At 50.5% G+C, this 14,831-nt stretch overlaps 1 protein-coding gene across 1 annotated transcript; it reads left to right on the forward strand.

Moving 5' to 3' along the window:
* The first annotated feature begins 2,254 nt into the window (after positions 1-2,254).
* LOC132761750 (zinc finger protein ZFP2-like) lies at positions 2,255-12,714 on the forward strand. The gene is made up of 2 exons (XM_067469817.1): positions 2,255-2,314; positions 10,529-12,714. Exon 2 carries the CDS (start codon positions 10,835-10,837, stop codon positions 12,107-12,109), a length of 1,275 nt encoding a protein of 424 aa, XP_067325918.1. The 5' UTR covers positions 2,255-2,314; positions 10,529-10,834; the 3' UTR covers positions 12,110-12,714.
* The last annotated feature ends 2,117 nt before the right edge of the window (positions 12,715-14,831 follow it).

Here is a 14,831-nt window from a genome sequence, read left to right on the forward strand (position 1 = left end):
GACCAAGGTGCTTGTCTATAAAGCTATTGTCCTCCCAACCCTGCTCTATGCTTGTGAGACGTGGACTGTCTACAGATGTCACATGCAACATCAGCGCTGCCTCCGGAAAATCCTGCAAATCTCCTGGGAAGACAGGCGCACAAACGTCAGCGTGCTGGAAGAAGAAGCAAAGACCACCAGCATTGAAGCGATGGTCCTCCAACATCAACTCCGCTGGGCCGGCCACGTTGTCCGGATGCCCGACCACCGTCTCCCAAAGCAGTTGCTCTACTCCGAACTTAAGAACGGAAAACGAAACGTTGGTGGACAGGAAAAGAGATTCAAAGATGGGCTCAAAGCCAACCTTAAAAACTCTGGCATAGACACTGAGAACTGGGAAGCCCTGGCCCTTGAGCACTCCAGCTGGAGGTCAGCTGTGACCAGCAGTGCTGCAGAATTTGAGGAGGCACGAGTGGAGGGTGAAAGAGAGAAACGTGCCAGGAGGAAGGCGCGTCAAGCCAACCCTGACCGGGACCACCTTCCGTCTGGAAACCAATGCCCTCACTGTGGGAGAAGACGCGGGTCAAGATTAGGGCTCCACAGCCACATACGGACCCACAAGGAAACGCATCATGGAAGACCATCTTACTCGTCCAACGAGGGATCGCCTAAGTAATATATTTTCTGTTCGTCGTGGGAGTTCTGTGTGCCATATTTGGTTCAGTTCCATCATTGGTTCAGTTCAGAATGCTCTTTGATTGGAGGTGAACTATTATTATTTATTAATTATTATTATTATTAAACTTTATCTGTACCCCGCGAGCATCTCCCGAAGGACTCGATGAGGCTTACAAAGCCCAAGGCCTCATAACACAACATAACAATACAACACCTAAAGCAAATTAAAAACAGTTAAAACAAAATTAAACAATGAGCAATAAAACAATAGAATCCTAGAATCAAAGAGTTGGAAGAGACCTCCTGGGCCATCATCCAGTCCAACCCCACTCTGCCAAGAAGCAGGAATATTGCATTCAAAGCACCCCCGACAGATGGCCATCCAGCCTCTGTTTAAAAGCCTCCAAAGGAGCCTCCCTCCACCACACTCCCCCTGGGGCAGAGAGTTCCACTGCTGAACTGCTCTCACAGTCAGGAAGTTCTTCCTCGTGTTCAGATGGAATCTCCTCTCTTGTAGAATCCTAGAATCCTAGAGTTGGAAGAGACCTCCTGGGCCATCCAGTCCAACCCCATTCTGCCAAGAAGCAGGAATATTGCATTCAAATCACCCCTCACAGATGGCCATCCAGCCTCTGCTTAAAAGCTTCCAAAGAAGGAGCCTCCACCACACTCCCTCCGGGGCAGAGAGTTCCACTGCTGAACGGCTCTCACAGTCAGGAAGTTCTTCCTCATGTTCAGATGGAATCTCCTCTCTTGTCGTTTGAAGCCATTGTTCCGCGTCCTAGTCTCCAAGGAAGCAGAAAACAAGCTTGCTCCCTCCTCCCTGTGGCTTCCTCTCACATATTTATACATGGCTATCATATCTCCTCTCAGCCTTCTCTTCTTCAGGCTAAACATGCCCAGTTCCCCAAGCCGCTCCTCATAGGGCTTGTTCTCCAGACCCTTGATCATTTTAGTCGCCCTCCTCTGGACACAGTATTCCATCTCTCTTGAATTGTGGTGCCCAGAATTGGACACAATATTCCAGGTAAAGTGGTCTAACCAAGGCGGAATGGAGCATGGGGAGCATGACTTCCCTGGATCTAGGCACTAGGCTCCTCTTGATGCCTGAGGCCAACATCCCGTGTGGTGGTGGGGGTGATGGTGGGAGTGTGGGGGAGGGGTGCTGCTGGTGTGTGTCGGGGGAGGCCTTTCCTGTCCTTGTGCAATGCGCGAGTGACTCAGTCCAGTCCAAAGACGTGGGCGCCCCCTGGTGGGCGGGAGGGCGCCTCTTCTTCCCCTCGGAGCCGGCTTTCCCCTCCGAGTGCCTGAGTCCGCGAAGCCCCGCCCCACGGCGCCCCCCATTGGCCGCCCGCCAGCCCGCCCGCCGCTCCCCGGTTGTGATTGATGGGTTGCAAGGAGGGGCTGGGAGGAGGAGGAGGGGCGGATGGGCGGGGCAAGGAGGGCCTTCCTGCCTTCCTTCCTCCCAGCCCCTCCTCCTTGCCACCCGTCAATCACAGCTGGAGAGCGGTGGGCGGCCAATGGGTGGCCCCGATGGGCGGGGCGTCACGCAGCCAACCAATGGGAGGGCGAAGGGGGGGCCTTTGTCCTCGGTGGGGCTCCTTCCCTTCGCCATCTTGCGGAGGCGGCGCTTGAAGAGAGAGAGAGAGAGAGAGAGGTATGTCTATATCCATCTCCCGGGGGGGGGGGTGGAGGAAGGGCGGGGCGGGGCGGGGCTTGCCTTCAGCCCTCAGTAGCAGCCCAGGCAGGCCCCGCCCTCGCGGCCCCCCCCGTCCCTCCCAGAAGGCCTCCTCCCCCCCTCCCTCCCTCCCTCCCTCCCTCCCTTCCTTCCTTCCTTCCTTCCTTCCTTCCTTCCACACCTGGAATATTGTGTCCAGTTCTGGGCCCCACAATTCAAGAGAGATATTGACTCTAAGCTGGAATGTGTCCAGAGGAGGGCGACTCAAATGACCAAGGGTCTGGAGAACAAGCCCTATGAGGAGCGGCTTGGGGAGCTGGGCATGTTTAGCCTGAAGAAGAGAAGGCTGAGAGGAGACATGATAGCCATGGATAAATATGTGAGAGGAAGCCACAGGGAGGAGGAGGGAGCAAGCTTGTTTTCTGCTTCCCTGGAGACTAGGACGCAATGGAGGAATGGCTTCAAACTACAAGAGAGGAGATTCCACCTGAACATGAGGAAGAACTCCCTGACTGTGAGAGCCATTCAGCAGTGGAACTCTCTGCCCCGGAGGGAGTGTGGTGGAGGCTCCTTCTTTGGAAGCTTTGAAGCAGAGGCTGGATGGCCATCTGTCAGGGGTGATTTGAGTGCAATATTCCTGCTTCTTGGCAGAAGGGGGTTGGACTGGATGAGGGCCCAGGAGGTGTCTCTTCCCACTCTTCTAGGATTCTATGATTCCTTCCTTCATTCCTTCTGTGCCTCTCGGGGCCTTCTCAGTCTTCGACGGGGGGGGGGGGGGTGACAAACCCTTGGCAATTAGGTTCTTGTGGGTTTTTTCAGGCTATCCATCCAGAGTTTTTTAATACTGGGAGCCAGATTTTGTTCATTTCCATGGTCTCCTCCTTTCTGTTGAAATTGTCCACATGCTTCTTGTGCATGTTTCTGGCAAGGAAACTAGTCCAATGTGGGCTAGGCAAAACTACGGTGAGGTGGATCTGTAATTGGTTAAGTGGACGAACACAGAGAGTGCTCACTAATGCTTCCTCTTCATCTTGGAAAGAAGTGACAAGTGGAGTGCCACAAGCAGGGTTCCCCCCTGGGCCCGGTACTGTTCAACATCTTTATTAATGACTTAGATGAAGGGCTAGAAGGCAGGATCATCAAGTTTGCAGACGGGACCAAATTGGGAGGGAGAGCCAATAGTCCAGAGGACAGGAGCAGGACTCAAAGGGATCTTGACAGATTAGAGAGATGATGAATGGCCAAAACTATGAATGGCAAAGACACAGAATGGGGGACGATGAGGCCTGGCTCTGTTATCGAGCTCTTTTAGGGGGGCCCTCCCAAACAGGAGAGCCCAAGGACCGCACCAAAAAGGGTCCTGGGAACCTTGGTGAGATTTTTCCGGAAGCCAATCCAAGAGCGCAAATCTAAAAGCAAATCAGCTCACCAGAGGCGAAAGGAGTCCAGGATCGAGGCGTTTATTTGCGATTCAGCTGAACGGATGGTTTACAGGAATCATTCCACTGCAAAGCATGCCGGGGTACAGTGATGCAGGCATATTTATACAATTTTTGAAAACCCAGAGTTCAACCCTCCCGCCCCTGGCGCCTCTGTACCAATCAGGAAGCTCCAGTGGTCTGTAGGATCCAATGGGGAGACCTCTGTCACATGGTGGCGACAGCCAATCAGGAGAAATGGGGGCGGGATGAGGGAGCACAAAGGAATCTGGGAAAGGAATCTGCAGACAAAGGAATGCCATGTGCTCAGCGAAACAAAGGAAAAATGTCTCCAGATGTTTGACAAACAAAGGCTTTCCTGTCCTTGATGAGTCTGGCAGGGAATTTGAATAGGCTAGATCAATATCGGACCACCCGGAGGGTCAACAATATCTGGGTGAATTAATCAGTCTCTTTTTCCGAAGCTCTGCTGACCCTTGTTCCTTCGCTGGCCATGCTCCGAGGGCTAGGGTTGGGGCCAGCAGCATTGTCCATGCAAAATGAATCAATCAATGGGTGATTTGGGGGAAAGAGGCTTGGGCTCTGTCCCCAGGCAGTTCCTGGTCACGCTGGTTTTCTTGTGGGGCGAGGGTCAAGGGGGTGAGGATACAGAGGAGTTCATAGGGGTTACATATTTCATATTCATAAACCATAGGCATCACCAGTATACAGGCATTCCATATATCACCACCCACCACCCATCCCAACCCCAATCCACAGTAATAAGAAAACATTTTATTCATTTCATAAAAAGAGAGGAAAGAACTAGAAGTCCCAAAGTCTGGACGGAAGGGTTTTGGGTGCAGGGGCCAGTCCATGCATCAGGCTGGCCACCAGAAGATCAGTCCAAGGTCCGGGTTGGTCAACAGAAGATTGGCTCCTTCTAGGAACAGGAGCTGGAGCTGAAGGGGGAGCTGGGTTGGGTAGTAGCAGAGTCCATAGTCCAGTGCACAAGCCAGAGAATTCACAAAGAGGAAACAGGAACCCAGTTATGTGTGCTGGGTCAGGAAGCAACAGAATCCATTGTCCGGCCCTTGGCGAACTATAAATACTTGGGGGGGAATGCTTGGCATCAGCTCGAGAGCAGGACGTGTGGAAAAGATCTTGGAGTCCTCGTGGGGAGGAAGGGGAACATGAGCCAGGAATGGGATGTGGCGGCAAAAAAAGCCAATGGGATTTTGGTCTGCATCAAGAGGAGCATGGTGTCTAGATCTAGGGAAGTAATGCTACCTCTCTATTCTGCTTTGGTTAGACCACTTTACCTGGAATATTGTGTCCAATTCTGGGCACCACAATTCAAGAGAGATATTGACTCTAAGCTGGAATGTGTCCAGAGGAAGAGGGCGACTCAAATGATCAAGGGTCTGGAGAACAAGCCCTATGAGGAGCGGCTTAAGGAGCTGGGCATGTTTAGCCTGAAGAAGAGAAGGCTGAGAGGAGACATAATGAGGGCCATGTATAATAAATATGTGAGAGGAAGCCACAGGGAGGAGGAGGAGGGAGCAAGCTTCCTTTCTGCTTCCCTGGAGACTAGGACGCAAGGGAACAATGGCTTCAAACTACAAGAGAGGAGATTCCACCTGAACATGAGGAAGAACTTCCTGACTGTGAGAGCCGTTCAGCAGTGGAACTCTCTGCCCCGGAGTGTGGTGGAGGCTCCTTCTTTGGAAGCTTTTAAGCAGAGGCTGGATGGCCATCTGTCAGGGGTGATTTGAATGCAATATTCCTGCTTCTTGGCAGGGGGTTGGACTGGATGGCCCAAGAGGTCTCTTCCAACTCTTTGATTCTATGATTCTATGATTCATCCTGTCTCCTCTCAGCCTCCTCTTCTCCAGGCTAAACATGCCCAGTTCTTTAAGCCGCTCCTCATAGGGATTGTTCTCCAGACACTTGATCTGCTCCCTCCTCCCTAGGACTCCCCCTCACATATTTATACATGGTCCTCATCATGTCTCTTCTCAGCCTTCTCTTCTGCAGGCCAAAATCGCCCAGCTCTTTAAGCCAATCCTCATAGGGCTTGTTCTCCAGACCCTGGATCATTTTAGTCGACATTCCAACTTGTCAGTTTTAAAACAATTGACTTGTCAGTCAATTAAAACATCAATCACAGGAACAACAAACCAGAGGAATAGTAGAATCCTGGAGTTGGAAGAGACCTGGTGGGCCATCCTCCAGTCCAGCCCCATTCTGCCAAGAAGCAGGAAAACTGCTTCCATAGGAGGACCCTCCACCACACTCCACAAGGGGCAGAGAGTTCCACTGCTGAACGGCTCTCACAGTCAGGAAGTTCTTCCTCATGTTCAGGTGGAATCTCCTTTCCTGTAGCTTGATGTTCCTTTGCATCCTAGTCTCTCTCCAGGGCAATAGAAAGGAAGCCTGCTCCCTCCTCCTCCCTAGGACTTCCCCTCACATATGTATACATGGTCCTCATCCCGTCTCCTCTCAGCCTTCTCTTCTGCAGGCTAAACACATGCCTAGCTCTTGAAGCCGCTCCTCACAGGGCTTGTTCTCCAGACCCTTGATCACTTTGGTCACCCTCTTTCTCTGGACACATTCCAGCTTAGAGTCAGCCTCTCCCTTCCATTGTGGTGCCCAGAATTGGACTCAGTGGGATTCCAGGTAACGTGCTCCGGCCACTTGCTGAGAGAACTTGAGACTCCTTGGCCACTTGCTGGGCCCATCCTTGACCGGTTCATCCCGCTGGACGCAGGGGCTGTTGATAGGCTCATAGCTGCAGCTAGACCGACCACTTGCTCCCTCGATCCCTGTCCCTCTTGGCTGGTGAAATCCTGCTTGGAGGGATTACGCGACCCTCTGTTGAAGATGATAAACAGCTCCCTTGAGCAAGGGGTCTTTCCAGAGGGTTTAAAAGAGGCGGTGGTCTCTCTCTCTCTCCCCTGCTGAAGAAACCAGACTTGGATCCCTCGGTTCCCTCCAGTTACCGCCCAGTTTCGAATCTCTCGTTCCTGGGCAAAGTGATGGAGAGGGCAGCAGCGGAGCACTTGCAGCAATTCCTAGACAACACCGCCGGACTAGATCCCTTCCAGTCCGGCTTCTGTGTGGGGCACGGGACAGAGACTGTGCTGGTCTCCATCACGGATCGCCTTCGATGCCAGCTTGGCCAGAGCGGGTCAGCGCTGCTCGTGCTATTGGATCTCACAGCAGCATCGGACACAGTCGACCACAATCTCTTGACCCACCGCCTTGCTGTTGCTGGAATCAGGGGGAGAGCTTTGAACTGGCTCCCCTCCTTCCTTCACAACCGTGGACAGTGAGTGGAGAGGGGAGGCCTGGCCTCTGAGAGGTCCCCTCTCTCTCTCTCTCTCTTGTGGGGTTCCTCCTCAGGGGGCCATTCTCTCCCCTCTCTTGTTTCACATCTCTATGCAACCACTTGCTCAGCTGGTTCGAGGTTTTGGGCTGGAGTGTGACCAGTACGCCAATGACGCTCAGCTGGTGCTGAAGATGGAAGGCCGACTAGACTCTGGACCCGATTGTTTCCCTCAGTGCCTCATTGAGGCCGTGACTGGGTGGCTGCGTGCCAGCAGGTTGAGGGTGAATCCAGCAAAGACGGAGGAGATCCTATGGCTGGGTCGACCGGGCAGTCTTTATTTATTTATTTATTTATTTCAAAGTTTTCTATACCGAGCTTCTCAACCTCATTGAGGGACTCAGCCCGGTTTCCAACCATAAAAACATATACAGTCGTTAAAATATCATATATCACAATTACAAAAACAGCTTTAAAATAACACTATGTATGTACATCCATCTGCCCACCCTGGATGGCGAGGCATTACGCCCGTCCTTGTTGGTCAAGAGCCTGGGAGTCCTTTTGGACCCTCTTTCTGCTGAGGATGGAGGCCCAGGTCTCTCTCCGCTGTGAGCAGAACCGCCTTCTTTCTTTCACCTGCGGCAGGCTAGACGGCTGCCCCCCTCCCTGTCCAGGGATGACCTGGCTACGGTGATCCAGGCCATGGTCATCTCAAGACTGGACTACTGTAACACCCTCTACATTGGCCTTCCTCTGTCGGTGATCCGGAAGCTCAAGTTGGTACAAAATTCAGGTGGGAATTCCAATGAGATGCCACATCACCCCAATCTGACTGCAGCTGCATTGGTTACCCATTGAGCACCGGATCACTTTCAGAGGGATGGGACTCACCTTGAAGGCCTTGCATGGCCTGGGGCCAATGTACCTGAGGGACCGCCTCTCCCCCTCCCAACCCCAGAGATCCCTCCGTTCTGAGGACTTGGCTTCAAACTACAAGAGAGGAGATTCCATCTGAACATGAGGAAGAACTTCCTGACTGTGAGAGCCGTTCAGCAGTGGAACTCTCTGCCCCGGAGGGAGTGTGGTGGAGGCTCCTTCTTTGGAAGCTTTTAAGCAGAGGCTGGATGGCCATCTGTCAGGGGTGATTTGAATGCAATATTCCTGCTTCTTGGCAGAATGGGGTTGGACTGGATGGCCCATGAGGTCTCTTCCAACTCTTTGATTCTAGGATTCTATCTATTGCAAATTCCCAGTGTCAAGACCTTGCGTCTAACAGCAACCAGGCGCAGAGCCTTCACAGCAGTGGCACCATCGCTCTGGAACACTCTGCCACCTGAAGTCCGTGCCTTGCGGGACTTATCAGCTTTCCGCAAGGCATGTCAGACATACCTGTTTTGACAGGCCTTTGATTGTTGATATTGTTGATATTGATATTGCTGTTTTTAAATTGTTTTAAATTGTTTTAAAATTGTGTTAGATTTTAGCCATTCTTGTGAGCCGCTCCGAGCCCCAGGTGAGTGGCAGCATAGAAGTTGGAATTATAAATAAATAAATAAATAAATAAATAAAATGTTACTACGTTCGGCGGCCAGATTACTAACGGGAGCGGGGAACAGGGAGAGCCTTATTTTTAAATCTTAAATTATTACATTTGGCCCAGCCATAGGTTTTTAAATGCTTGTATGTTATTGTTCATTGTTATTGTTTATTGTTTATTTTTGTTTTGAGATTTATTTTACTATTTTGTTACTGCCTTCGTTTTGTTGATGTGCTGCGGGCTCGGCCTCATGTAAGCCGCACCGAGTCCCTTGGGGAGATGGTAACGGGGTACAAATAAAGAATTATTATTATTATTATTATTATTATTATTATTATTTGTTGCGCCAGCTCCACTGACTGCCAATTCACTTCCTCCCAAAACCACTCACTTGGGATGATCTGTGTGTACAGGTGGTCACTCAAGATCTGAGTTGGGATGTGAGGAGTCAGGGGATCGAGGCAGGAAATGCTTTTGCAACCTTAACCCCATTCTATGCTAACTGGGTGAGATCATCCGGAGTTTCGGAGTGCGATGTCATTTGTACGCGGATGATGTCCAACTCTGTCACTCCTTCCCACCTGCTACTAAGGAGGCTGTTCAGGTCCTGAACCGGTGCTTGGCCGCTGTGACGGTCTGGATGAGGGCGAACAGATTGAAACTGAATCCAGACAAGACAGAGGCACTCCTGGTCAGTCGCAAGGCCGAACAGGGTATAGGGTTACAGCCTGTGTTGGACGGGGTCGCACTCCCCCTGAAGACGCAGGTTCGCAGCTTGGGTGTGACCCTGGACTCATCGCTGAGCCTGGAACCCCAGGTTTCGGCGGTGTCCAGGGGAGCATTTGCACAGTTAAAACTCGTGCACCAACTGCGCCCGTACCTTGGGAAGTCTGACTTGGCCACGGTAGTCCACGCTCTGGTTACATCCCGTTTAGACTACTGCAACGCTCTCTACGTGGGGTTGCCTTTGAAGACGGCTCGGAAACTCCAATTAGTCCAATGTTCGGCAGCCATGATACTAACAGGAGCGGAGCGCAGGGAGCATACAACCCCCCTGTTGCGCCAACTCCACTGGCTACCGATCTGCTACCGGGCTCAATTCAAAGTGCTGGCGTTGGCCTTTAAAGCCCTAAACGGTTCTGGCCCAACCTACCTATCTGAACGTATCTCTGCCTATCAGCCCACCAGGCCCCTAAGATCTTCTGGGGGGGGCCCTGCTCTCTATCCCACCTGCTTCACAGGTGCGGCTGGCGGGGATGAGAGACAGGGCCTTTTCTGTGGTGGCCCCTCGGCTATGGAACGCCCTCCCCATGGAGATAAGAGCAGCCCCCTCGCTGATGGTTTTTCGAAGAAGACTAAAAACCTGGATGTTTGAACAGGCATTTGGTTAATTTGGTGCAATTGAATGTGATGATTAAGGACTGGCAAATGGACGACGAAATTGGATCATGATTTGAGTTAGGAGATGCACTGGATGGTTATTGATGTGGTAATAATGTGTATTGTGTTTTATGTTTTTAAATTGTATACTGTTGATTGTTGTATTTTGTTGTAAACCGCATTGAGTCGCCATTTAGGCTGAGAAATAGTGGTATACAAGTACAGTAAATAAATAAATAAATATATTGTAAGATCTTTTCCTTTGCAAATGTTGATTTAAACTCTTAATAAATTGCAGTGCAACAAATCACACGCATAGAACCTTAGGGCATCGTCCCCTTTGGGTGTTTTTCGTTGGGCAGGTGTTGAAGGACTTTTTGCCGGGAATTGGGCTCTTATCCATGGGGCCACTCCTTCTCCCCCTCCAACCCCCTTTCCCCTGCATTTGTAACAGCACTAAGCTATTGTTCTTCATAACCAATGGGATATTTTTATGTTAACTCATTTTCCTCTCATCTGTCCAGCAGGTAGTCTCTGAACAAATCTTGTGAAGAACACCTTGTGAGAGCTAAGCCCTAGGGATGCTCTAGGTCTGAAATGACTTGAAGCTACACAGCACTGACAAGCACAAGAAATATGTAGGAGAAAGATATATTTCAAGATACATATCTGTGTAATCAAAGAGGCAAGGGAGGATTGTACTGTTAAAAGAAGGGCTTGCAAAAGAGACCGGAAGACTACAACAATACAAAGACCAAGAAGAAATCTTACGCTGTTTACGAGTAAATATTTATGAATTTCTGGCATAATATTTGAATCATAAATATAAAAGAATGGAAAATCTTCTCCATCCCTGTTCCCTATCACAGCTACATAAGTGTATGGAGTGTGGGAAATGTTTCATTACGAGAAGTTATCTAACTAGACATCAGCAAATTCACACAGGAGAGAAGCCGTATGAATGCATGGAATGTGGAAAGAGCTTCAGTCAGAGTGGACATCTGCATTCCCATCAAAGAATCCACACAGGGGAGAAGCCATATCAATGTGTGGAATGTGGAAGGAGCTTCAGTCGGAGCGACAGTTTGCGTTCCCACCAAAGGACCCACACAGGAGAGAAGCCATATCAATGTGTGGAATGTGGAGTGAGCTTCAGTCGAAGTGACACTTTGCATTCCCACCAAAGGACCCACACAGGGGAGAAGCCATACCAATGCATGGAATGTGGAAAGAGCTTTAGTCTGAGTGGAGACCTCCGTTCCCATCAAATGACCCACACAGAGGAGAAGCCATTTCAGTGTGTGGAATGCGGAAAAAGCTTCAGTTTGAGTGGACATCTGCGTACCCATCAAAGGACCCACACAGGGGAGAAGCCACATAAATGCATGGAATGTGGAAAGAATTTCAGTAACAGTGGGACCCTGCGTTCCCACCAAAGGACACACACAGGGGAGAAGCCATATCAATGCGTGGAATGTGGAAAGAGCTTTAGTCTCAGTGGAGATCTCCGTTCCCACCAAAGGACCCACACAGGGGAGAAGCCATATCAGTGCGTGCAATGTGGAAAGAGCTTCAGTCAAAGTGGACATCTCCATTCCCATCAAAGGACCCACACAGGTGAAAAGCAAAGTAAATGCATTGAATGTGGGAAAAGCTTCAGTCATAATGGGTCCCTGCGTTTCCATCAAAGGACCCACACAGGGGAGAAGCCATATCAGTGCATGGAATGTGGAAAGAGCTTCAGTCAAAGTGGGCATCTCCTTTCCCACAAAAGGACACACACAGGGGAGAAGCCATATCAATGCATGGAATGTGGAAGGAGCTTCAGTCGGAGTGGGTCCCTGCATCGCCACCAAAGGACCCACACAGGGGAGAAGCCACATCCGTGCATGGAATGCGGAAAGAGCTTCAAAGAAAGTTTGACATGCATTAAGCATGAAAGAACGTACACACGGCTAGAGGAGGAGTTCTCGGCTAGAGGAGGAGAACTAGGAAACTCAGGTGCCCGGAAAGGGTCCCATCTCTCTGCAGGTGGTGAAGAATGGGAGAAGGGAACGACAGAGGGAGAGGGGCAGCTTGCGGGCAGCCGTTTATGTTGCCTGGCTTGACTGCTGCCGGGAGCAGGTCTCCCACAAAGGACTCTTTTCAATATTAAAGCAACAATTTCCCCCTCAAGGCACGATCTGTGAAGGCCTTCTGAAACGAGCAGGAGCTGAGATCCCATGATAAAAGGGGTCTGGAAGAAATAGCTCTTTGGGAGCAGACAACGGCACCTCTTTGCACTGGATCTTGGCTCTGCTGCCCGCAGGTTAGAGTTCTGGGCTGTGGCCTTGTTCCTGTAACCTTCTTCTGGACTCTGTTGTATCCTGAATCCTTGACTCTAAATTATTGATTGACTTCCCCGCTTGATTTATGGATGTGGACTTCAGTTTGTATCCCTCACTAAATGCCTTGACTTTGGAACTCTGACTTTGGGACGTAGTTTGTTGCCGCCTCCTGAACAATGTTGCAGACTTCTGTCCATAGTTCTTCTGTCCATAGTTCTTCTGATACTCTATTTATTTAATCTAGCCCCTTAAACCTATTTTGCACTTCCACTGCATATTCAGTAGGAATGTTAGTGAGAGCATATCTAACCGGTCTGTGTGTTTTCCCTAATCTCTTTAGTCTGATTCTAAATTGCGTAATAACAAGTTTGAGATCTGAACTACAATCAGCTCCAGGTCTTGTTTTCACTGACTGGATGGATGTCTGCCACATTTGGCTGCAAAGGATGTAGGACGGATAATAATCAAAAGTTGTCGTTCAGTGACATCTGGGGACACAAACTGAGTAAAAACAAAAGGGCCCCAAGCACAATGGCTTCAAACTTCAGGAAAGGAGATTCCACCTGAACATGAGGAAGAACTTCCTGACTGTGAGAGAGAGCTGTTCAACAGTGGAACTCTCTGCCCCGGAGAGAGTGTTGTGGAGGCTTCCTCTTTGGAAACTTTTCAACAGAGGCTGGGTGGCCATCTGTTGGGGGTGCTTTGAGGGGGGTGGAGAAGGGCAGGGTAGAAATGCATGAAACAAATAAAATAAATAAAAACCAAGAAGGCAAAATGGTTGTCTGCTGAGACACCGGAAGTCATAGAATCATAGAATCAAAGAGTTGGAAGAGACCTCATGGGCCATCCAGTCCAACCCCATTCTGCCAAGAAGCAGGAATTGCATTCAAAGCACCCCCAGCAGATGGCCATCCAACCTCTGTTTAAAAGCCTCCAAAGAAGGAGCCTCCACCACACTCCTCAAGGGGCAGAGAGTTCCACTGCTGAACGGCTCTCACAGTCAGGAAGTTCTTCCTCATGTTCAGGTGGAATCTCCTTTCTTGAAGTTTGAAGCCATTGCTCCTTGGCCTAATCTCCATGGAAGCAGAAAACAAGCTTGCTCCCTCCTCCTCCTCCCTGTGGCTTCCTCTCACATATTTATACATGGCTCTCATGTCTCCTCTCAGCCTTCTTTTCTTCAGGCTAAACATGCCCAGCTCCTTAAGCCGCTCCTCACAGGGCTTGTTCTTCAGACCCTTGATCTGCTCCCTCCTCCCTGTGGCTTCCTCTCACATATTTACCCCTGGCTCTCATCATGTCTCCTCTCATCCTTCTCTTCTTCAGGCTAAACATGCCCAGTTCCCTAAGCCACTCCTCATAGGGCTTGTTCTCCAGCCCCAAGGAGAACAAGTCGCCCCAGAAAGAAGGAAAGCCAAAGGAAACAGTGATAGGGGGAAATTAGGCCCATTTGAATGCACAATTCTAGAGGCAGCCGGAAGAGATAAGGAACTATGTTTAAACAAGCAATGCATGGAAGTGGAAGGAGGCAATATAATAATAGGAAGGTCAAGAGCCCTCTTCCAGAAAATTAGAAACATTGGAGGTAAATTCAGGCAAAAATGGGCCTGATCAAAAACAAAGATGGCAAGGGCCTAGAATCATAGAGTCCTAGAGTGGGAAGAGACCTGGTGGGCCCTCATCCAGTCCAACCCCCTTCTGCCAAGAAGCAGGAAAATTGCATTCAAAGCACCCCCGACAGATGGCCACCCAGCCTCTGTTTCAAAGCCTCCATAGAAGGAGCCTCCTTCCACCACACTCCCTTGGGGAACAAGGCTCGACGGGTTCAGGTGTCAAGCGGCCTCTTGCCCGGTTCACACCCCCTTTGCCACCTGGAGAAAAGAGAGGAAAGAGAAGCACGGGAACCGCAGAAGAAACACAATATAATCGTATCACAAGGCAAGCCACTGGGTGGCTCTGAGTTGGTCCGGGCTGCCTGGCCATGTTCCAGAAGCAGCATCCTCTCCTGACGCTTCACCCACATCTCAGGCAGGCAGGCAGGCACGCTCAGAGGCTGGAGGTCTCAGGCCCTTCCTTTCCCCCTCGGCCATCTCTGGCTAAAGGCACCTCGGAGGTTGTGAGCCTCGGGCCTCTTCCTTTCCCCCTCGGCCGCTTAAGCGGAAAGGGCCTGAGGCGCACAACCTCTGGGGATGCCTTTAGCCAGAGATGGGGGTGAAACGTCAGGAGAGAATGCTTCCGGGACATGGCCAGGCAGCCCGGAAAACTCAACCCCGGAATTCCGGCCCGGAAGGCCTTTGATCAGGCAAGGCACTCTTTCCCACCATCAAGTTTTGGATCAGGTGGTTTCCATATTTACATTGGGATGTTTCAACGCCTTGTCTTCGTGTTTAAGTGTCGCGATCGAGTGCCGATGTTTTGCAGTGTTAATGAATTTAATGCATACGCCATGCCAGTGTTTGATGCCGAAGGCTTTCATGGCCAGAATCCCTGGGTTGTGGAAGGTTTT

This window comes from Anolis sagrei, chromosome 1, assembly GCF_037176765.1.
Source record: "Anolis sagrei isolate rAnoSag1 chromosome 1, rAnoSag1.mat, whole genome shotgun sequence".
Lineage (NCBI taxonomy): Eukaryota > Metazoa > Chordata > Lepidosauria > Squamata > Dactyloidae > Anolis > Anolis sagrei.